The sequence below is a fragment of the Mugil cephalus genome, chromosome 2, assembly GCF_022458985.1.
Source record: "Mugil cephalus isolate CIBA_MC_2020 chromosome 2, CIBA_Mcephalus_1.1, whole genome shotgun sequence".
Taxonomy (NCBI): Eukaryota; Metazoa; Chordata; class Actinopteri; order Mugiliformes; family Mugilidae; genus Mugil; species Mugil cephalus.
The window spans coordinates 31,709,837-31,734,177 of record NC_061771.1 but is presented as its reverse complement, the minus strand read 5'-3'; the positions used below and the strand labels follow the sequence as shown (position 1 = coordinate 31,734,177).

Below are 24,341 nucleotides of genomic sequence, written 5' to 3'. Positions count from 1 at the left end.
GATCCCTGCAGAGGTGGATATGAGTATATCCTGGTAGTGGTTGACCACTTCACCAGATTTGCACAGGCCTACCCCACCACGAACAAGGCTGGTAAGACGGCCACTGACCGACTCTTCAATGATTTCATCCCCAGATTTGGATGTCCGGCCAAACTCTACCATGACCAGGGTCAAAAGTTTGAGAATGAACTCTTCAAAACTCTCAGGCAGTTAGCTGGTGTTGCCCACTCAAGAACCTCTCCTTACCACCCCCAGGGTAATCCTGCAGAAAGACTCAATCGCACCCTATTACAGATGCTCCGGACCCTGGGAGAAAAAGAGAAGGAGAATTGGAATGACCACCTGCCCCACGTACTTCACGCGTACAACTGTACAAAACACGAGGCCACAGGTTTCTCCACACACTATTTATTGTACAGCAGACATCCTCACCTCCCTGTTGACATCCTCTTCGGCCTCATAGCAGATGATGGGACAGACACTAGTGGACCAAGAGGATATGCTGAGGCATATTAAGTGAGGCATATCGAATAGCAGACACAAACAGCCGACAATCCAGCTCAAATGGAAAGACTTACTATGATAAAAGGAGCAGATGTGTGGTTCTTCATCCTGGGGACAGAGTCCTCGTACGCAATCTCAGTGAACGAGGAGGGCCTGGGAAGCTCAGACCGTACTGGGAGCAGCTTATCTACATTGTGAGAGAGCAGGTGGGAGATAACCCTGTCTATAAAGTAAGCCTGGAAGCAGGAGGTCGACCAGTTCGCACTCTGCATAGGAATCTCCTGTTACAAGTGAACGACCTACCTGTAGAGTCCCTCCAGAGCCCGACCACCAATATGGCTGAATCACAAAAGAGAAAGAAGAGAGCTTCAGACACTCCAAAATCCACACACAAGGCACAGAGCCCAGAAATAAGTGACTCTGAAGAAGAGGAAGGCGTGCCTCATTACTGGCTGCGTATACCGGTGGAGAAACCAGGAGCCGGGAGTCACTTACCTAAGCCACAAGTTATCCTTGACCTCCAAAACAGACCTGAACAGGATGAGACCTACCTGGGAGAAACAACTCACGCCGAACCTGAACAGGAAAGAGAGAGTGTCACAGGTGAGTAGAAGGGGGTATCCAGTGAGGATGAGCATGACATCAGCTTCAATCTATGAACGCTCAAGAGGAACTGCACGCTGACCATTATGAGAACCATGTCCCTACACAGCAACCTGAAACTCAGATTCCGCTAAGACAGTCTACCAGAGACAGAACGCCGGGTTATGTGTTCACTTACCCATCCCTGTGTCAACCATCTTATCTACCATGTCCCACTGTGAGTGCAGTTGGGATCCAGCCAGTACAGTGTACTCACCAGTGTCTCCGTCCACCATTCTTTCATCCCTTCCAGCTCCCATCCATCGCCCCATACTTATACCTACCTGTGGTGTACCCAGCCCTCTGTGGATGAGATGCCCTGAAAAGACAATTACATACATTCCATACTTACCCGAAGAGACCTGAAGGCACCATACACACACCATATATTTCATACTTACCCGTAGAACCATACAAACCTTATATTCTCCACATACTCACCTGATGAGATCTGGAATACACACACTTTACATTCCATACTTTATAGGGCTTGAAGAATACCCTCATTAGGAGTTCAGATATGTTTTATTGAATAAAAGAAAATGTATGTATGTTCAGAGTGAAATTATTCACAATATTCCGTGTCAGGAGCCACTTTTTATTCGTTGGGGAGTGTGTGAAGCACACTAGTGTGAAAACACTTCGTCAGTTTTTGATTATTTCTGGTCAAAATTTATTGTCTGCAGGAGTGTATAATTTAACACAGCACTTAAATATTGTCATCAATAACCAGCTAATTGTTTAATATTATTTAAAATTTTATTGTGAGAGACAATGTTATGTAGGGGGGAAAAAAAAGAGAAAGCGGAATCAAAGTGCGGGCACCGTTGCACCGCGGTGTGTTAGGTCAGGGACCCCTCCCTCTTCTCTCAGACCGAGATTCGGGGAAGAAGATGGAGGTTCGCCCTTTCACTCACTGACTTGATGATTCGGTAAATTGTAAAACATAGAAGACGGTTTCCTCTTGAAGTATATGGTTGTGTGTTCTAGCTGAGATGATTCTTTTGTCCAATTGTTGATGTATTTAACCAAGTTTAAGAGTCGCAGTCTAGCACTGCGAGCTGCGGCGCGCTAGCGGCCATTTAGCATGTATGTGCTGTGAGTGTATGTGTTTGTGATTCTGTGTACTGGTATCCTCCAATCCCTGGCGATGTTTCTGTTTCAGTATCTAAGGTCCTGGCATGTTATGAAATAGTGTTAATGTCAAAGAAAAAGGAGGTTTATTTTTAATGAGGTAAAGGGAAGTGTTTATTGTTTTATACCATGATTTTGCAAACGAAGAAGATGGAGGTTCGCTCTTTCACTTACTGACTTGATGATTCTGTTTTCCAGGGACACATCCAGGAGAGTGAGAGCAGTGTATCGCGATAGATATCATTTGTTACTCCAGTTTACAAGCTTTGAAACTTGTAACACAAACTTAGAAACTCAGAATGAGCAGTGAACTTTCCTTGCTAAGGTCTCTGTACAGTATTGGAGTGTTATAAATTAGATGACACTGAAGGCTGTTGAGTTTCATCACAATCATCAAGAGATTTTTAGAATCTCATCGTACACTGACAGGGTTGGGATGGTTACTTTACAAATGGAATCCAGTACAATTACAATTAAGTTACCTGTTAAAAAATGTAATCAGTAACTTTCTCTAAATATCACAATATAAAAGTAATGCACCTGATTACTTTTAGTTACTTTTAGATTACTTCAATCCCAAACATGCAAATAAAGACAAGAGCGTAGAGGATGTGTCATCAGCTCAGAGTATTTATTAGAGAAACACGTAAAATCTTAATTCTCAACCAGAAGAACCTGTATTATTTTTAACAAATCATTTATTCACTGATTTTTTTTTTAAAAAAAGAAAGAAAAACAGTAAAAAATTAACATCAGCATACGTCGCACTAAGCCATAGATTGAAACGATAATATCTGTACTGATAAGATATTTTATATTACATGTAAAAACTTTAATTCTATATGATCATCTGCTGAAACTCATTTCCTTTGCACACAGAAGCAGTTAAACTTAATGGCCTCTTTCTGGGAGAAACTTTGCTGCTATCACTGAAGACATGAGCTGTTTCTCCTCTAAACCGACCCAAGGAGACCTGGTTATAATTTAGAGTAGAGCAGGTTAAAAGGCCAGTAGAATGTAAAACATACGAGACATACAAACACATACTGTTTTATTTTCATACCTGTAAATGTCTTTAACTTTGAAGTCAAGTCTCTTAATGAAGACAGAATTGTCTTTGCTGGAAGCGATAATTTAACTTATTCTGCATATTGATGTGGCTGCTGTGGTGTGATGAAGATGAAGCTGGTGAATGTAGTTTTATCAGCCGAGGCCTCATTTTCTTCAGTGGTTCCAGGCTGTTGATTTTTACTGTCTTACTTTTATTGTTTGTATTGTTGTTGATTATTTTATCTTGTTAAGCACTGGTTGGCCTTGGGTTTTTAAATGTGCTATATAAATAAAATGGACATTGACACTGATCTATGGGCAGTGTGTTCACATCATGATCATAGACCCACTCGCATGATCCACGGCCACAGATGACGTAAGTGGTCGTTGTCGTGGTTTGTGTAGTAAAGTGTCGCATTGTGTATCACACTGTCGTGTCTGCTGCTTGTCGCATATTTTATTTGAAAAATGTAATCCTGCCCAGTAACCTCTGTTTGAGTAAAATATACCAGTAATCTGATTACATGTTTTTTCCCTGTACTGTAATGGATTACAGTTCCATTTTTTTGTATCCTGATTACGTAATGCTGTTACATGTAATCCATTACTCCCCTTGATTTAGATTTTTCAGAGCACTCACATCTACAGATGGGATTTATGTCTCATTGATGGGAGCCAGTTCTTGTTGAGTTGTTCCTTGAGATCCTTTGTAACGAACGCTGACTCGTTTTGATATTTATTCATTTTACAGATGACAGCCTGTGGGATAATTGGTTTAATCTAGGAAATAATTACTGGGAAGAAAGGTAGGGAGATTATTGGTTATAGAATATTCATTCAAAATAGAGAGATACTTGATTCATCCAGCGGGAAATTTGATCAAAACATTTGTGTTGATCATGAATCGAACCTGGAAACTGCTTGAAATGAAAACAGTGTTCCACCAAGAAGTGTTCTTCTTTGTCGATATCATTTCAGTTTCTTCAGATATCATTTCAGTTTCTTCACTTTAAGCCGAGCTCTCTGCACAAGTATGGATCATTGGCAGAGAAGATGTTGATCATCTTTGAACTTGCTTTTGCTCCTTTCTTTCGCACAGTGTCGATCAGGTCTCGTGCTTTGTCACGTCTGGGTTTGTCTCTAGCAGCTTCTTCCTCAGCATCAGTTATGACTCGACGCTGCAGCAGTTCATCCAGCAGCTTGTTTAGAATGGTGTTAGATACTTGGTCAATGAATCTGGTCCGAACGTCCTTCAGCTTCTCCTCTGGTGACGAATTGTGATTTACTCCTGAAGAAGACTGTGAGGATGATGCTGGAGGAAGAAATCAGAATTTAAATAAACACATCATTCTCAGGCTGTCTTTGATACTCAGCTTCAGGTCTGCTGGTTTCTAATGAGGCAGGAGGATAGAGCAGTGGTTATCAAATTCTTTTCCTTGGACTTCCTCTTACCTTTAAATAATAAAAGCTGCAGCACACGCATGCATTATCAATCTGTTGTTTGGTTTGAGAACATGATGTTTCAGTGTCTTGATCCTAAACTGTCACCACTCTGGTCCTATCCTCCAACAAAACTAGAGTTAAAGAAACCCTTGAGATGCAGTCATACTTTCTGTTTGTTTTCTGTTTTCTGTTTTCTGATGTCTAATCCATCGATAGTTGTTTGCCTCTCTGTGTTTGCCCTGAGATAGACTGTAGACCTGTCCAGGGTGACCCCCCCCCCCCCCCCCCCCCCCCCCCCCACAACCCTCTAGAGGACACGTGGTTATAGAGGATAAGGACAATACAAATTCAGTAAAAAGACGGACAAACCCAACCATAATAGAAGTGTGTGTCCAAAGCTTATAGATCTTATTCTTCTGTTCCACAGAGCACAAGCTTTACAAAGAAAGATCTTCACAAACAGTCATTATTAAAGATTTGTTCCTGTGCACCAGAGGCATGCTGGGACACATCCTCTGTCTTTCAGAGATCCAACAGCTGGTGACTTTGGACTCTTCTACTAAGATAATCTGGCTGAGTCTGATCCGTAGGAGTCAGTATGCATATAGAGTTTGGCTCTACATTCCAACATTGATTATGCATTACATCCCCTTGATGACCTGATCATATATACACAAGATGGTACCAAGGGCAAGTTCCCACAGCTGTGACAAATTTGAGTAAACGTAATTTGAAAATCTTTGCTCCCAGGTCCTTACCAGGCAGACAAAGCCAGTGTTGCCAAATTTGGTTCCCGTCTGGGTCATCCACCATCAGCGTCACTTCATCTCTGTTCGTTTTCATGATGACCTCAAATGTTGTAAGGTAATTTGGTCCGTAGTTTGCAGAGAACTTTGTACGCTGAGATAAAACAGAAACACGTGATTTATGTAAAGCTGCATTCGTCTTTGTGTTCACTGAATGTAGAAGGACTCTGATACTCACAGCAGGCTGGATTTTATAAACCTCTGGGTCACTGTGGAGGCTGTAATGTTGCCCTTTGTGGATATGTTCGAGGGACACAGCCTTCAGGTACTTGCAGTCAGTGTGTTGGGCTTCTACCTTCAATGATATCAGAACATTTCATGATAAGTTTCTGAGGTTTAAAAATGTTGTCGAGTAAGGCCTCTACATGGACAGTGACACAAATGAATGTCTCAGCTTTAATTTGCAGATATTCACAGCCAGATTGGACAAAAGGTGGAGGAATTACAACTATTTTTATACAACGTGCTAAAATACTGGGGAACTGGTCTCCTGCTTAAAAACACTTTGCCAGGTCTGAAGTCAGGTGGAGTAAAGCTGTCTTTAGTTGTTGTTTGTTTGTGGGTGTCTCTGCAGTTTTGTCTTCAAGTGAAATGTACCACAACCAGGTTGAGACCAGGAGACGGACTCAACCTCTGCAGAAAAGTTCCCCTCAAGCCTCCGCTCTCCATCTACACTGTGAAGCACCGTCCTGTCATCTATACGTTACAGTTTGAATCTGAGCAGAGAATACAAAGAATAACGTTTCATACGTGCTCTGATGTTTAAAGTTTTGTTCTGATATTTCTGTTCTTCAGTTCTGCATTTACTGTTGTGATGACTTCTCTTTGCGGTAGACTATTAACTTGGAAACAACTATGAAATATGTAGAATATCCTACACCTGTCCATTAAAACAGTCCAATCACTTCTGAGTCCCTGAAATAAGACATTGTGTTTGAAGAGGTTGTAATTCCACCACATTTAATGCAAGTTGTTAAACCCTTCAAATGTTACCTCCTGCACAGGCACGTTGATCGGTAGCAGAAACACACGGATGATGCGACAAGGTTCGTGTTGCAGGAACATCAGCACTTGGCCTTTGACTGGTTTGATGATGGAGTCCTTAATCTGCTTGGCGATGCCAAATTTAGAGAGGTGAGGAATGTCCACAATCACGTGAGTTTCAGAAATCTCCACTGGCTGAATGATGCTCATGCCATCGTCTGTGATGTGGACGACTGAGAGGCTTTCAGAGACCAGTGCTGTGAATCCACAGGAAAATTAGATTCTCTGCCCTAAGTTTCACATAGTTTTAAAGCACTGCGGCAGACTGGAGGAGAGTTACAAACTAAATGCTGTTTTCTTACCAGGCTCAGGTTCACAGTGTGGGAGGTGGAGCTGACTGATAGAGTCCTGAGGACAGGTGATGCTGAACAGTGGCCCTCCAGGCAGCTTACCAGCCGGTTGAAGAAGAGCGTCATCCCAGATCAAAGTCTTGTAGGAGACCTCACCCTCATGAGTCACTTTAAACACCAGACCAGTCAAAGAACAGTGGAACACACCTGAACCCGGGAACCTGAACCTGAACAACACAGAATGGTTCTAAAGAAGATGCTGCTTTGTCACAGTTTAGTTCAGATATGGCTGTTTTAACAGATTCATTTATCTCATCTTATCTTCTACTACCACTTATCCTCATTAGGCTTGGGGGGATGCTCTAGACTATCCCAGCTGTCATTAGGCGAGAGGCGGGGTACAACCTGGACAGGTCACCAGCCTATCACAGGGCTACCACAGAGACAAACAACGATTCACACCTAGGGTCAATTTAGAGTCACCAATTAGCCTAACGAGCATGTCTTTGGAGGAAAGCGGAGTACCCAGAGAAAACCCACGTAGATACAGGGAGAACATGCAAACTCACTGGGAGGCATCAGTGCTAACCACTTCATTCATCCGTAAGTTGTTATTTTTAAGGATTAGGGTTAGAATTAGGGTTAGGGTTCCAGTAATGCTGGGAATTACCGTAGACAGCAGGTTCAAACTAGTCAAGAGTTAAATCACTTTATTTGCAGATAAAGTGTAGTACAGTAATGTACATACAAAACATGCACACACAAGCATGAGCTTGACAGGTGTTTAACATTTACTTTTGATTCCTCTTCCAAATAAATTTGACTAGCCTCTTGTTTTTTTTTCATAACCTGCTGAGTGTGCTCATTCATTTATATATAATATATAAGTGAAAGATTAGTTTGAGAAGTGCTTCCATTGGACACATTTATATCCTTCAAACTGAAGTGTCTCACCTGTATGAAAGGCCTCCACTTTCTGTTATCACCTCAGGTGTGAAACATGACCGAGCAGACTCCTGGGAGGAGCTCATGTTCCTGTTTTCCTCAGACATGAGGAGGTGTTTGTTCACAGTATTGGAGTCAACAGTAAGATCACTCTCATCTGTGACAGAAATGACAAGAAATGACAAGAGTTCAGTTTCAGTTACTGTTTACTGTTTCAGAGTGGAAATTCAGTGACACTTACCACTGACAGGAAGCTGTGGATTGACTGCCGAAGGGTACACACTGAGGTAAAGGAACACACAGTGACAAAGTGTTTTCAGCTTTAAAATAAGACATTAATGTATTTACATGAACATAGTCACCAGACATGAGAAATATATGCTACATGCAAATTGAGTTTTCATGTTACTTTATGAGGTGACATTTTCTCACACTTAGAGTTTTTCTTTTTGGACAGTATTAACAGGATAGTAAATGTACTTTATATGTGCACAGTGTCATCAAACAACAACAAATATTTTTGGTTCATCGTCAAACTGATCAGATCAGTGGCTCGTTAGCTTCTAACTTCCTGCTGGAGTCCATGCAGCTCCAGTACTGCTGTCAATCAACAAATACTGAGACTGATTCTGTGTTAAAGTCAGAACATAGACAAAAGAGAAGAATGTTGACGTAGGATCTGAGATCTTTGGAAGCTTCATCAGAGTTTAGTTGTAATGTCTGATTTCAGAGTGCTGCTGTGGAGCTGAAACATCCCACATCCCCTTTCAGTCAGTATAATCAGACTCCACAAGATTTATTGATGAAGATTTTAGTCCTGACTTAAATGTCAGACAGACTTTAATGTCTCTATAAGTAATAAGTCAAGTTTGGAGCATTTTATTTCTTCTAAGAAATATAATATTAGTTTATAATGTAACTCAACATGACTCTGCTACAATAGACCAAACCACAAAAAATGAAAACTGACCTCAGATTCTTTAGGCTATAGAGTGGACTCTTCTTAAGATCATACAGCTGCTTCACTCCTGAATCCTTCAGGATGTTATCACTCATGTCCAGATGTTTCAGATGGGAGGGGTTGGACTTCAGAGCTGAGACCAGAGAATCACAGCTGATCTCTGACAAACTGCATCTCCTCAGTCTAAATAAAGAATAAAAGATAAATCATGAATAGTCAGATGTGTTCAGGTTTTAAAAGCAGCTCAACATTACTGTGTCAGCTTCATTGACTTCAACAACTAACAGTGGACATTTGCTACAGTTTCTGCTACAAACTATTTTTCTATTGTTTCTTCAACATGTTTTCAGAGAGTCTCTGTTCTCCTGCTGCATCAGTTTGTTTTCCTGGTCTGAATCCTTGTGAATGCTGGTCTGAAAACTGCTGAGATCAAAACTGTTTGGAGAGCTTGAATCTTCCTTTTTATTCATTTACACATTTCAAAGCAGTTTTCAGATTACAGATTAAAACCTGTAAACAAACTAATCAACCAGGAGAACAGTGACGAATTTTAAAATCTGAAAACGTGTTATAGAAACATTGTAAAAACATTTTTTAAAACGTTATCCAAGCTTCAGTTTGAGTTTTTTTTTTTTTTTTTCCCCATTTCATTTCATTTTTCACAGTTTCAGATTATGGCATGATCTTGATCCCATAGATATTTGCATCTTTATGGATGAAAGTTCTGGATGAACATAAATGAGGTTCAGTTGGTCATTAAACATATCAGATCTACAATAGTAACACAGTGAACTGACCTCAGAGTCTCCAGTCTACAGTCTGGACTCTCTAGAAAACCACACAGCTGCTTCACTCCTGAATCCTTCAGGTTGTTGTGACTCAGGTCCAGATGTTTGAGATGGGAGGGGTTGGACTTCAGAGCTGGTCCCAGAGAATCACAGCTGATCTCTGACAAACTGCAGCCATTCAATCTGAATAGAGAATGAAAGATGGAGATAAAATCTGATCAGACACGTTTTACTGACTTTGTCCTTGTGTTTTGTGGATCTCCATCATGTCTTCTACAGACAGTAATATGTGACAGTGCAAGGTGTGTGAGCTCCTTCCATCAGCTGTGGTTCAGAGAGAATGGACTGATACATGGATCACAGCAGGTTTTACTCCAAATGAAATGTGACTGAATGATGATGAAACAGCAGGAAGCTCAGACACAAAACACACCTCAAACACCTGCATCTGCACACATGATCTCATCTTTGTGTGTTCACCAGGAATGGAGCATCAGCAGTATGGAGTTATTTGAAAGTGTTTGTTTTTGTCTTCAGTTTGAGGAAAAATAAAGTTATACATGACAATAAATTAGGTTCAGCTGTGGAATAAAGATGAAAGACTTCCAACAGTAAAAGTTAGTGAACTCACTCCAGAGTCTCCAGTCTAGAGTCTGGACTCTCCAGAAAACCACACAGCTGCTTCACTCCTGAATCCTTCAGGTTGTTGTCACTCAGGTCCAGATGTTTGAGATGGGAGGGGTAGGACTTCAGAGCTGGTCCCAGAGAACCACAGCTGATCTCTGATAAACTGCATCTCCTCAGTCTGAATAAAAGATGTAGATAAAATTGTTTTCCAGATCTGAATCTTTGTAAATGCTGTCTCCGAGCTGCTGTGAAAATGTGACCAAAACAGTTTGGAGAGCTTGAATCTTCCTTTTCTAAAGAGTGACATTTTACTTTGAAAATGAACAGCACATCATTGTCTCCAGCTTTTTTTTTTTTTTTTTTTTTTCAGGTTTCAGTTTCAAAATTGATCAAAGAGAGAAGCTCCTAAAAATCACATGGTCCAAATCTCCCAACTGTGTGGTCATCCCTCTGAAAAGTGGGTGTGTAAAGTCGGCTTTCAAAATGGAAGTTTTGAGGTCTCAGAAGTTTTTATACTCATTCACAGCATTTTCAGATCACAGTTGTACAAGCAAAGACGACACCATCAACAAGAATAACGAGAAACAACTTATTTATGAATGAATATAGATCAGTGCGATTATGATGACGGGATGGATTGAGTCTGATGTGGGGAAGCTCACGGGCACGATGAATCCCCAAAATGACATTATTTGATGCGAGGTAAAGAAAGTAAGTGTACACCGGCTGGTTATTGTTTATGCTGTTTTCCGAAGTACATGCCGAGGATCTGGACCGACCGTCTTGTGATGATACCTACTCTCGCCAACGGACTTGTTTACATCAGATATCTTACAACAGACTGGTTAATATGTTCACATTTGTTTGTATATGTGTATATGACAATGCTGTTTTGATTGTGTTGCTAATAACACGGATGTCTGTAACATCCGAAGATATTTATACTGATCACAGTTGCTGTGTTTTACATTGTATTGATGCGGTCGGACGTGCCCCCCTGTGGCCACTGCCGAATATTATTCTGAATATTATTCCTTTAAAATGCTAATTTAATTATTGTGTATTTGTATACTTCAGGAAACCACAAACATATCCTTTACACTGTTTCTGTGTGGATTCAATAAATAAGGGTTAGATAAGATGCAGCACAAGTCTGAAAAAAACAGTAACCAGAAAGAAATTAAATAGGACACAGAGAGCAGGCAGCCAACAACATTAAATAGAACAACAGGCAACAAAAAAGTACAGTACACAAAGTGACAGCAGTTGTGGATAAAGTGACAGTGTAAGTATGCTACATATGGGCTCAGTGAGGTCAGCCCACCACTGAGCAGCTTTCCTTACTAGTTTATTGACTCTGTTGACCTCACCAGTCTTGGCCCTGCTCTACCAGCACACCACAGCAAAGAACAGCAAAGCTGGCAACCATAGACTGGTAGAAGGTCTTGAGGAGCCTACTACAGATGCCAAATGACCTCAGTCTCCTCAGGAAGAACATCCTGCTTTGTCCTTTCCTGTAGAGAGTGTCTGTATTATGAGACCAGTCCAGTTTATTGTTGATGTGGACCCCAAGGTACTTGTACGAGGCCACAATCTCCACCTCCTCACCCTGGATGGTGACTGCGACAGGACTCCACCGGTTCCTCCTGTGGTCCACCACCACCTCCTTAGTCTTGATGATGTTGAGTTGTAGGTGGTTCCAGGCACTCCACTCAACAAAGCTCTCGATCAGTCCTCTGTCCTCCTCCTGGTCGTCATTGGTGATACATCCAACTATGGAAGAGTCATCAGAAAACTTTGGATTTCGATTTCGACTTGTAGAAGTCAGAGGTGTAGAGGGTGAAGAAGAATGGTGCCAGTACCATTCCTTGGGGCACCCCTGTGTTGCTCGTCAGGACCTCTGATGTGCATCCATCCACCCTGACATACTGCGATCGTCCTGTGAGGTCGTCCAAAATCCAGGCAGCCATGTCAGGGTGAAGATGCATGTCCAGTAGCTTGTCTCTCAGGAGGATGGGTTGGTTGCTGTTGAAGGCACTGGAGATGTCAAACAAAGTGACTCTCACAGTGCTTCCTGCACTCTCCAGATAAGGGGCCTTATGAGTGAGGAAAATTATCCTCATCACCCATGTGCTGCTGGTAAGAAAACTGCATGGGGTCCAGGCAAACAGACAGCAGGTCCCTGAGGTGCAGGAGAACCAACCTCTCAAATGACTTCATGACGTGGGATGTTGATGCCACTGGCCTGTAGTCATTGGGAGCACTGGGACGTCCCTTCTTTGGTACTGGAACAATGCAGGAGGTCCAAAGGTCGGGTACCTTCATCAACCTCAGGGAGAGGTTAAAGAGGTGCTGAAAGATTCCAGCCAGCTGCCCAGCACACTCCCTGAGGAGCCTGGGGCTGATGGAAAACTCTCTCTGTGTCTGGCAGGAGGTGAAGGTGAGGCCATGGGTGGTGGATGATGGGGGGACTGTCCGCTGAAACCACCGATGAACGGAGGGAGGAGGAGGGAGGCGGGATGTTGATGGGGAGGGAAGCAGGACCTACAGCAGAGGTGTGAATGGACACCGTGGTGGGGGATGGAGACATAGATCCACAGTCAGAGCTCACAGGGGAGGTGTCAAACCTGTTGAAGATAGGTTTAGCTCTGATGCAAATTCTAGGCCACCATCAATTCCAGCCTGTTATCTTTTTCATCTCTTTCCACACCTCTTTTGTGTTGTTCTTTCCCATCTTGGCCTCAATCTTCTCATCATAGCTGTTCCTGGCCTCTCTCAGTTCTCTCTTCAGCTCCTTTTGAACAGCCCTGAGCTCCTCACGATCTTTGCCCATGAAGGCCCTCTTCTTCCTGTTGAGAAGGCCTTTAATGTCTTTGCTCATCCATGGCTTGTTGTTGGAAAAGCAATGGACCTTTTTTTTGGGACAATGTTGTCCTCGCAGAATTTTATGTCTGCTATGCAGCGAGAGAGACCCTCAATGCATCTCCAAAGTCCTCCTCAAAAAGAATCTGTGACATCAAAATACTCCTGCTGTGCCTCCTCTGATTCTCTAGACTATACCTTTACAGTCCTGATGCTGGCCGCATTCTTCACGTTGGCATATAAGAGGTCCAGGGTTTTATTTCCTCTTGTTGCACAGTCTACATACTGGGTGAAGTTGGTGAGGACAGGAGAAAGAGAGACATGGTTGAAGTCCCCGCTGATCAGGATGAGAGCGCTGGGATGTTGCGTCTGTAATCATCCGACCACAGAGTAGATGACGTCACTCGCGGTGGCTGCAGCCGCTGATGGAGGAATGTAAACAACCACCATGATGGCGTGTGAGAACTCTCACAGAAAGTAGTATGGACAAAGTCCTACCACCATGAGCTCCACATCAGGAGTACACACAGAGTCCTTGATGGTAATGTGTCCAGGGTTACACCATTTAGTGTTGACAAAGATGGCAAGGAAAAGAAAGGTAGCCTCTGGAGTAGCTGCAGTTTTTCTGACAGAAGTCTAAGGCCAGACTGTGTATGCTAGCATCCAAAAAATATTCTACAAGGACCATCGACCCAAAGACTGAATTAGGTGGTCTGAGATGCTGTTATGTGAGGTGGAGGTGATGGCTCCAATTCTCCAAAGTGACCAGAGTAATGCGTGGAAGAGATGACTGACAAGGAAAGAACTTGATGGAAGCACCAGTGAAACCAAAAACTGGAACGATCTCTCTGGATTTGGAGACAAACGGAGCTTGCTGGTGGGATGTACTTAAGGATATCCGGAAATGTGAGTATTTGCCAAAGTAGAGGTGGAGGGGGAGCTGCAACGGATGAGCGGGAGATGGATGCAGCTCTTGTTAAAAGTGGACTAGGCTTGGCAAGAGCCAGGGGGGAGCAAGAAGACTCTGGGTGAGATGGGGCTCCATGTAAGGAGCATGGCAAGTCTGCTCTAGCAGAGAAGATACAGCAGGAAATGTTGTTGGCTGGACAGTCCCAGGAAGTGTCCTCATTACACTGATGCAGACAAGCTGCAATTTCTGATGCAAAATAGACGTGGTACTAGTAAAATCATTACCGCCAAGGCAGAGGGCCGGATTGAGGATTTTGGATAAGTAGTTATCTGTTTCCTGATAGCAGGTAGGAAAATGAAAGCACGAACCTCTCTTGAAAATGGAAGTGGCAAATTCAAATTTAGTTGGTGTAAGTTACCTAGACCTAGAGAAAGCTCCTCTTGACTTTCCAGAAATCTATCTGCTGAATGCTGATTGGAGGGCGGTGCCCTCTGGGATTGTAAAGACCGGAGCTGTGAGGGTGGAAAGAAAGAGGAAGGAAGGAAAAGAGTGGTGTCTCTGTGGGGACCCCGAACAATATGGGTTGGGATATGGTAGTGATATATAAGGCTACTGTAGTTATGGATGGGCAATAAGGGATGCTGGCATCCCAGTGCCAGACAATTCAGTTCACTTCAGTTTATATTTATATAATGCCTATAACAATACAAATTGTCTTGGACGCTTTACAAAAAACAGCCTGAAACCTCAAGAGTAAGCACAAAGACAATGCTGCAAAAAAAACTTTTAACAGGAAGAAACCATGAGCAGAACTCGGCTCATACGGAAGGACCTATCTACCTAAGGCCAGCCGGGTATAGACATGAAGTTGGTTGATGTTGTGCAGGGGAGGCCCTGGCATGCAGGTGCCTCACACCCTGACGAAAATCAGTCAGTCGTCAAAACTGGTGTATCTGGGACCGAGGCGATGGAGACTTCGGATCCGGATCCTGAGCATGCTGATGCCTGGCCTGGAGTCCCAGGAGAAGATCCTCCAGGCTGAAAGTGAACGGGTCGTCATCCAGTGGGGACAGGGAGAGTCCCTGCTGGCAAGAAAAATTGGAGTTGCCCGGCTACAAGTCACCTTGGCATGTGCTCAAGCGAAATACAAGAATGAAAGAGGACTAGTTAGGTGGGGAAGTCGGAAGAGGTGCGGTTGAGGTGTGGTCCTGCTCCCAAACTGCTATTTAGCATCATTTAAAGCCTGGAAACAAACTCATACACCAGGAGAACAGTGAAAATTAAAAACACTGTAAAAAAGAAGGAAAACTAAAATAACTAAAATAAGGAAATATAAAATAAAAAGGACCTGAATGTTTTATAGACTTTTTAAAACATAATGCCAGATTTCAAGCTATCTTGATCCTATATAAATTTACAGTTTTATGAATGAAAGTTCTGGATGAACATAAATGAGGTTCAGTTGGTCATTAAACATATCAGATCTACAATAGTAACAGACAGTCAGTGAACTGACCTCAGAGTCTCCAGTCTACAGTCTGGATTCTCCAGAAAACCACACAGCTGCTTCACTCCTGAATCCTTCAGGTCATTGAGACTCAAGTCCAGATGTTTCAGATGGGAGGGATTGGACTTCAGAGCTGGTCCCAGAGAATCACAGCTGATCTCTGACAAACTGCAGTCAGTGAATCTGAATAGAGAATGAAAGAATGGCAGTAATATGTGACAGTGCAAGGTGTGTGAGCTCCTTCCAGCAGCTGTGGTTCAGAGAGAATGGACTGATACATGGATCACAGCAGGTTTCACTCCAAATGAAATGTGACTGAATGATGATGAAACAGCAGGAAGCTCAGACACTAAACACACCTCAAACACTTGCATCTGAACACATGATCTCATCTCTGTGTGTTGACCAGGAATGAAGCATCAGCTGTATGGAGTTATTTGAATGTGTTTGTAATTGTCTTCAGTTTGAGGAACAATCAGTATGAAAATATATGAACTAATTCAGGTTCAGCTGTGGAAAGATGAAAGATTTACAACAGCTACAGACAATGAACTGACCTCAGAGTCTCCAGTCTGCAGTCTTGACTCTCCAGAAAATCACACAGCTGCTTCACTCCTGAATCCTTCACTTTATTGAGACTCAGATCCAGATGTTTGAGATGGGAGGGTTTGGACTTCAGAGCTGGTCCCAGAGAATCACAGCTGATCTCTGACAAACTGCATCTCTTCAATCTGAATAAAGAATAAAAGATAAACCATGAATAATCAGATGTGTTCAGGTTTTAAATACAGTGGACATTTTCTACAGTTTCTGCTACAAACTCTTTCTCTAGTGTTCCTTCAACATGTTTTCAGAGAGTCTCTGTTCTCCTGCTGCATCAGTTTGTTTTCCTGGTCTGAATCCTTGTAAATGCTGGTCTGAAAACTGCTGAGAAAATGTGATCAAAACAGCTTGGAGAACTTCAGTCTTACTCTTTTAAATGGTGACAATTTGTTCATTTACACATTTTAAAGCAGATGACAAATTAAACCCTGAAAACAAACTAATACACCAGGAGAACAGTGATGAACCTGAAACTCACTGTCAAAACACTGTAAAAACAAAAAGGAAAGCTATGATATAAAATAATATTTATGGGGAACTGAATGTTTTATAGACTTTTTAAAATATTATTCAACCTTTCAAGCTATCTTGATCATTTATAAATATACATTATGGATGAAAGTTCTGGATGAACATAAATGAGGTTCAGTTGGTCATTAAACACATCAGATCTACAATAGTAACAGACAGTCAGTGAACTGACCTCAGAGTCTCCAGTCTACAGTCTGGACTCTCCAGAAAACCACACAGCTGCTTCACTCCTGAATCCTTCAGGTCGTTGTAACTCAGGACCAGATGTTTCAGATGGGAGGGGTTGGACTTTAGAGCTGGTCCCAGGGAATCACAGCTGATCTCTGACAAACTGCATCTCCTCAGTCTGAATAAAGAATAAAAGATAAATCATGAATAGTCAGATGTGTTCAAGTTTTAAATGCAGCTCAACATTACTGTATCAGCTTCATTGACTTCAACAACTAACAGTTTACATTTTCTACAGTTTCTGCAACAAACTCTTTTTCTAGTGTTTCTTCAACATATTTTCAGAGTGTCTCTGTTCTCCTGCTGCATCAGTTTGTTTTCCAGGTCTGAATCATTGTAAATGCTGGTCTGAAAACTGCTAAGAAAATGTGAGAACTTCAGTCTTCCTCTTCTACAGGGTCCCAATTTATTAATTTACACATTTTAAAGCAGTTTTCAGAGCACAGATTAAAGACCTGGAAACAAACTAAAACACCAGGAGAAAAGTGATGAATCTGAAACTCTGAAAACGCGTTGAAGAAACACTGGAAAAACAAGAAGGAAGATTCTGATATTAAATAATATTCACAGGGACCTGAACATTACACAGAATTTTTAAAACATTATAGAAGCTTTCACTGAGCTTCTTTCAAAAATTATGGCATGATCTTGATCCCATAGATATTTACATCTTTATGGATGAAAGTTCCGGATGAACATAAATGAGGTTCAGTTGGTCGTTAAACGCATCAGATCTACAATAGTAACAGACAGTCAGTGAACTGACCTCAGAGTCTCCAGTCTACAGTCTGGACTCTCCAGAAAACCACACAGCTGCTTCACTCCTGAATCCTTCAGCTTGTTGTGACTTAGATCAAGATGTTTCAGATGGGAGGGGTTGGTCTTCAGAACTGAGACCAGAGAATCACAGCTGATCTCTGACAAATTGCATTTCTCCAATCTGAATAAAGAATAAAAGATGGAGATAAAATACTAAGTTTAATGCTGTGTCCTTTTGTCTCACACACTTGAAAATACTGAATATATTTATGAGCTAAAACACTGTTTCAGGCCCAGGTCCAGGATCCATTTAAACATTAACACTTTCATTTGAATGGATCTGAGTCTTGGTTTGGTTTGTAATTAATAACTAATTCAAGTTCTCTTATAGTTAAAACCTCATATAATAAATGACATGATACACTGTTATTATCATACTTAGTATGTAAACGTGCACATACAACAACATTGAACAGGCTAGCAATTATAACAAATCAAGAACACATAGAAAGGCTCATAGAGTTTGATACACGTTCAAAAAAACTGAAGACAAATTTTGATAAAAGTTAATAAAATAAATACATTCAAACCTTGCGTCACTGGTAACCACGCCCCCTTACGGGTGAAAACAAAGGAGAGGTTGGGGGGTTGTGTATTGTTCTTCGGACGACTTAAAAGATAAAACTCGTACACCACCTACTTTTTCAAGTTTTTCTACATAACGTCGCTGATTGTCGCTTGGCAACGACATTATATGTGTGTCTGTCTGACTAGCGTTAGCCATTTCACTTTCTTTCGAGCTAACAAATGCTAGCAACACAAAATAAAGACTGATTACGGGGGGAATTGTATTTACCACCAGTGGTTTGTTTTCACCCAAATGAGGGCGTGGCCTAATTCGCTACTCTCTTCTTTACCTAATATATACAGTCAATGTACACAGAAGATGGTCAGGATCATTGACTGTAGGTAGGGATAGCAACAGTAGCTAAAGAACACTTGCAATAGTCCAATCATACACAGAAGACCTTTCACAAAAGCCCCGCCCCCCTTAGTTACTGTTGCTTGCCCGTTAAGATTCTGTGTATGAAGGGCTTCTTCTGCTGATGCTTATGACGCCTCACTGGCACCAAGTGGCATTGTGGCCCTCGTGGCTCACAGATGCAGAACTGATTTTTTTTTCTTTTCTTTTTTTTCGTGGCCCATTAGGTGATTAAGAATGGTTAAGAATCATGGAACTTAAGAACATTTGACACATCAGTCAATGATTTAAACTGGATAAATACAGAAAACCTACAACAGCAACAGACAGTGAACTGACCTCAGAGTCTCCAGTATACAGAGTGGACTCTCTAGAAAACCACGCAGCTGCTTCACTCCTTCTTTCAGGATGTTGTCGCTCAGGTCCAGATGTTTCAGATGGGAGGGGTTGGACTTCAGAGCTGAGACCAGAGAATCACAGCTGATCTCTGACAAACTGCATTTCTCCAATCTGAATAAAGAATAAAAAACGGAGATAAAATGCTGAGTTTAATGCTGTGTCCTTTTGTCTCAAAACCCTTGTAAATACTGAACATTCATGAACTAAAGCAGAGTTTCTTCACCTTTTTGACAGCTGGGCCCAATTTTCACAGTACAAAGTGGCCCAGGGCCCATTCAGACAGTAACACTTTCAGATTAATTGATCTGAGTCTTGGTTTGATTTGTAATCAATAACTAAAAGTGATCTTATAGTTTAACAGTTAAAACCTCATGAAATAAATGACATGATACACTGTTATTATCATACTTAGTATGTTAACGTGCACATACAACAACATTGAACAGGCTAGCAATTATAACAAATTAAGAACAAATAGAAAGGCTCAATATTTAGAATTTGATACATCTTCAAAAAACTGAAGACAATTTTTGATAAAAGTTTGTAGAAATAGATAGACAGACAGACAGACTGACTGACTGACTGACTGACTGACTGATTGACTGACTGACTGATTGATTGATTGATTGATTGATTGATTGATTGATTGATTGATTGATTGATTGATTGATTGATTGATTTCGCAGAAGCCTGCCCCCAAACAGTCATTCTCCCATCAATGGAAGAGAGTAACCTTGCGTCACTGGTAATACCACGCTCCCTTACAAGTGAAAACAAAGGAGAGGTTGGGGAGTTGTGTATTGTTCTTTGGACGACTTAAAAGATAAAACTCTGAGATTTTTGCTGCTCCAAAAACCGAATATGGACGTACAGCCCCTGTTTTTTCAGGTTTTTCTATGGAATGTCGCTGATTGTCGCTCTGTGTCTGTCTGACTACCGTTAGCCATTTCACTTGTTTTCTGGCCAACAAATGCTAGCAACACAAAATATACACTGATTACGGGGGGATTTGTATTTACAGTGGTTTGTTTTCACCCAAACTGGGGCGTGGCCTAATTCGCTACTCTCTTCTATACACAGTCAATGTTCTATACACAGAAGATGGTCAGGATCATTGACTGTAGGTCGGGATAACAACAGTAACTAAGGAAAACTTTTGCAACGGTCCAATCATACATACACAGAAGACCTTTCGCAAAAGCCCCGCCCCCTTAGTTACTGTTGCTAGTCCACAGCTTTTTTTTTTTTTTAGGTGGTTAAGAATGAAAGAATCATGAAACTAAAGAACATTTGACAAATCAGTCAATGTTTTAAACTGGATAAATACAGAAAACCTACAACAGCTACAGACAGTGAACTGACCTCAGAGTCTCTAGTCTACAGAGTGGACTCTCTAAAAAAACACACAGCTGCTTCACTCCTTCTTTCAGGATGTTGTCGCTCAGGTCCAGATGTTTCAGATGGGAGGGGTTGGACTTCAGAACTGAGACCAGAGAATCACAGCTGATCTCTGACAAACTGCATTTCTCCAATCTGAATAAAGAATGAAAGATGGAGATAAAATACTGAGTTTAATGCTGTGTCCTTTTATCTCACACACTTGAAAATACTGAATATATTTATGAGCTAAAACACTGTTTCAGGCCCAGGCCCAGGACCCATTTAAACATTAACACTTTCATTTGAATGGATCTGAGTCTTGGTTTGGTTTGTAATTAATAACTAATTCAAGTTCTCTTATAGTTAAAACCTCATGAAATAAATGACATGATACACTTTTATTATCATACTTAGTATGTAAACGTGCACATACAACAACACTGAACAGGCTACTAATTATAACAAATCAAGAACACATAGAAAGGCTCATAGAGTTTGATACACGTTCAAAAAAACTGAAGACAAATTTTGATAAAAGTTTGTGGAAATAAAATAAATACATTCAAACCTTGCGTCACTGGTAACCACACCCCCTTACGGGTGAAAACAAAGGAGAGGTTGGGGGGTTGTGTATTGTTCTTCGGACGACTTAAAAGATAAAACTCGTACACCACCTACTTTTTCAAGTTTTTCTACATAACGTCGCTGATTGTCGCTTGGCAACGACATTATATGTGTGTCTGTCTGACTAGCGTTAGCCATTTCACTTTCTTTCAAGCTAACAAATGCTAGCAACACAAAATAAAGACTGATTACGGGGGGAATTGTATTTACCACCAGTGGTTTGTTTTCACCCAAACGAGGGCGTGGCCTAATTTGCTACTCTCTTCTTTACCTAATATATACAGTCAATGTACTATACACAGAAGATGGTCAGGATCATTGACTGTAGGTAGGGATAGCAACAGTAGCTTTGAGATGGGAGGGGTTGGACTTCAGAGCTGAGACCAGAGAATCACAGCTGATCTCTGACAACCTGCATTTCTCCAATCTGAATAAAGAATAAAAGATTGAGATAAAATGCTGAGTTTAATGCTGTGTCCGTTTGTCTCACACACTTGGAAATATTGAACATTTACGAACTTAAGAACATTTGACACATTCAATGATTTAAATTGGATACATATCAAAAACCTACTGTCAGTGAACTGACCTCAGAGTCTCCAGTCTACAGTTTGGACTCTCCAGTCCAGCAGAGAGCAGCTTCACTCCTAAATCATTCAGGTCATTTTTACTCAGGTCAAGCTCTTTCAGATAGGAAGGGTTGGACTTCAGAGCTGAGGCCACAACTTCATAATCAGCCCCTGAGAGTCCACATCCAGTAAGTCTGTGATCAGAAAACATATAAAATTTGTATTAAAATCAGTCAGTTTACAGCTCATCTCATCTGGACACAATGACAATCAGTCTTCATCATAGCTGCTATTAACAACAATCTTTGTTCTACTTCCATCTTGCAGATGAAGGAGGGAACATGAAGCTACATTTAGGCTTCTATACAGTCTGTCAGAACATTTAGAAAGAGTTGAACTCTGTTACAGCTGTAAAAATTATCTCTCTTTGCTCCTTACTACTGTCAGATACAACTGTTCACATCTATGCGCAGGAAAAATCTGCTGAAATGAAACTAGTCGCTAGACAATTAAGATTCCTCTGATGTCACATGATCTAGGTTGAGGTTCAGGACTCTTCTGGTGCAGACCACTGATTTGTCAAACATCACATCTGGCCTTTTTGCACTTCTTCACAGCTGGGTTGTGTTGTACTTCTTTAAGTCCAACTCATCCAGAACCTCCTCTGACATCTGCAGCATGTAGGCCAGAGCTGAGCAGTGGATCTCAGAGAGTTCCTTCTCTTATCTGTTCTCTGACTTCAGGAACTCTTGGATCTCCTGATGAACTGAGAGGTCGTTCATCTCCATCAGACAGTGGAAGATGTTGATGCTTCTGTCAGGAGAGATTCTATCAGTGTTCATCTTCTTCAGCTTGTTGATGGCTCTCTGGATGATTTGTGGACTGTTCTCTGTCTGACCCAGCAGACCTCCTAAGAGTCTCTGGTTGGACTCCAGAGAGAGGCCATGAAGGAAGCGAACTAACAGGTCCAGATGACCATTTTTACTCTGCAGGGATTTCTTCATGGCTCGATACAGGAAGTCATCCAGAGACAGGCTATCATCACCATCATCACACCTATAATCAGAATCAGAATCATCATAATCCTCATTTTCATCCTCATCCCATCCTGTCCAAAGGAGGTCCACCAGTACCTCTTTCTTCCTGTTGGTGCTACAGTGCATCATGTAGACTGCAGCCAGAAACTCCTGAACGCTCAGATGAACAAAGCAGTAGACTGATTTCTGGAAGATCACACTCTCTCTTTTGAAGATCTCTGTACTCTCCTGTGTTCATGAACTCTGATTTTTCTACGTGTTTGTCTTATTAAACACTCTTTTAACCAGCTGATTTGTATCATCTGTTTTTCATTAATAAATATAGCAGGGTGTCATCTGCAAAGTAATGGAATGTATGTAGTTTTTCCTAATGATAAGGACAAAGGAAAGAGTGTATGATAGGTAGATCCTCCCCTTTCCAAGATGGTAGCATGTCTTTTGTCTCTGCTAGGTGTCTGTTTTCATGTTTTTATTGGATTTCGGTTTTTCACCAAAGGTGTTTGTGCTGATGAATGGCCAACTCTTGAAGGTCTGTGGATTGTTCATGTTTTGTCTGCTTTGGAAGGCTGCTGTGCCTTGTCTGCTCTTGCCTGCTCCTTCTGCTTGTAGACTGGTTTGCTAGTCACGGCCTGTTCTGAGCTTCTTGGAACTGTGAGGTGTGATTGAGTTTCTGCCTGGAGCTGCTGTGGTGGGTCTTGAGATTGGTCCTAAATTACAGCAGCATACAGCAGTTTCTGCGGCTTGAGGCCTGTTCCATCCTCCCAGCTCTGCTGCTTGAGGCCTGTTCCATCCACCCTGCTCTGCTGCTTGAGGCCTGTTCCATCCACCCTGCTCTGCTACCTGAGGCCTGTTCCATCCACCCTGCTCTGCTACCTGAGGCCTGTTCCATCCACCCTGCCCTGCTGCTTGAGGCCCTCTCCATTCACCTTTCTCTGCAGCATGAGGTCTCTTCTATCCACACTGCTCTGCAGTCATCAATCCAAAACAAGCCTCTAGTGAAGCCTTCAGTTTAACTGTCTTCTTTTACAATGTCACTAATCATTGTTAGGCTTTATTTCCCTGGTGAGACCAGCTGGGTGGTGGCCCCACATGTGTGGCATTCCTTCTCCTCCTATAACATCATCTCAGGAGGATATATTCGATTGGGTAGGCCACAGTTCTAGCTATGAAAATGTGTCTTTGCCCCACAATGACCATTGCAGAGTTTCTCTTACAACTTCACATGAGCATAGGATAGCTGTGTCTTTGAACATATCCAAGTGGCCTCTTAAATCTGACATGTCCCTGCAGTTTTGCTGTTTCCTTTTCTTGACTGAGCATTTTTGTGATTCTACAACCTCCTCTACTGCTAACATTTACCCCTCCAGCCAAGTGTCAGATGTAAAAGTTTGTAGCATCAAGCTTAAACATTTAGTTATACTATTGCTACTGCTCTCAGGGAATGTTGTGACAAATCCGGGCCCTGATACACCGGCATATTGTTACTCCCCTGCAGACTTTAAATCTAGAACTGGTCTTGGATTAATCCATATAAATGTAAGGAGTCTCCTAAACAAGATGGACTTGTTAAAGGTCTGGATAAACTCAACACATGCTGATGTCATTGTCTTATCTGAAACCTGGCTCACCAAATCTGTGCTCGATAAGGATATTTCTATCAATGGCTATAATGTTTATCGTGCTGATCGTCCAAGAAAAGGTGGCAGTGTTGCGATG

At 41.7% G+C, this 24,341-nt stretch overlaps 2 protein-coding genes across 2 annotated transcripts; both read right to left on the bottom strand.

Moving 5' to 3' along the window:
* Nucleotides 1-2,892: 2,892 nt before the first annotated feature.
* On the bottom strand, nt 2,893-8,041 carry LOC125003937 (NACHT, LRR and PYD domains-containing protein 1a-like). Its single transcript, XM_047578203.1, has 6 exons — nt 7,868-8,041; nt 6,926-7,140; nt 6,573-6,820; nt 5,758-5,874; nt 5,532-5,673; nt 2,893-4,642 (listed from the first exon to the last, which is right to left on the bottom strand). The coding sequence occupies exons 1-6, from the start codon at nt 7,963-7,965 to the stop codon at nt 4,335-4,337; spliced, it is 1,128 nt and encodes a 375-aa protein (XP_047434159.1). The 5' UTR covers nt 7,966-8,041; the 3' UTR covers nt 2,893-4,334.
* Nucleotides 8,042-8,085: 44 nt separating this feature from the next.
* LOC125003935 (NACHT, LRR and PYD domains-containing protein 14-like) lies at nt 8,086-22,754 on the bottom strand. The gene is made up of 7 exons (XM_047578202.1): nt 22,574-22,754; nt 16,071-16,194; nt 15,523-15,696; nt 10,239-10,412; nt 9,617-9,790; nt 8,829-9,002; nt 8,086-8,140 (listed from the first exon to the last, which is right to left on the bottom strand). Exons 1-7 carry the CDS (start codon nt 22,752-22,754, stop codon nt 8,086-8,088), a joined length of 1,056 nt encoding a protein of 351 aa, XP_047434158.1.
* Nucleotides 22,755-24,341: the final 1,587 nt, after the last annotated feature.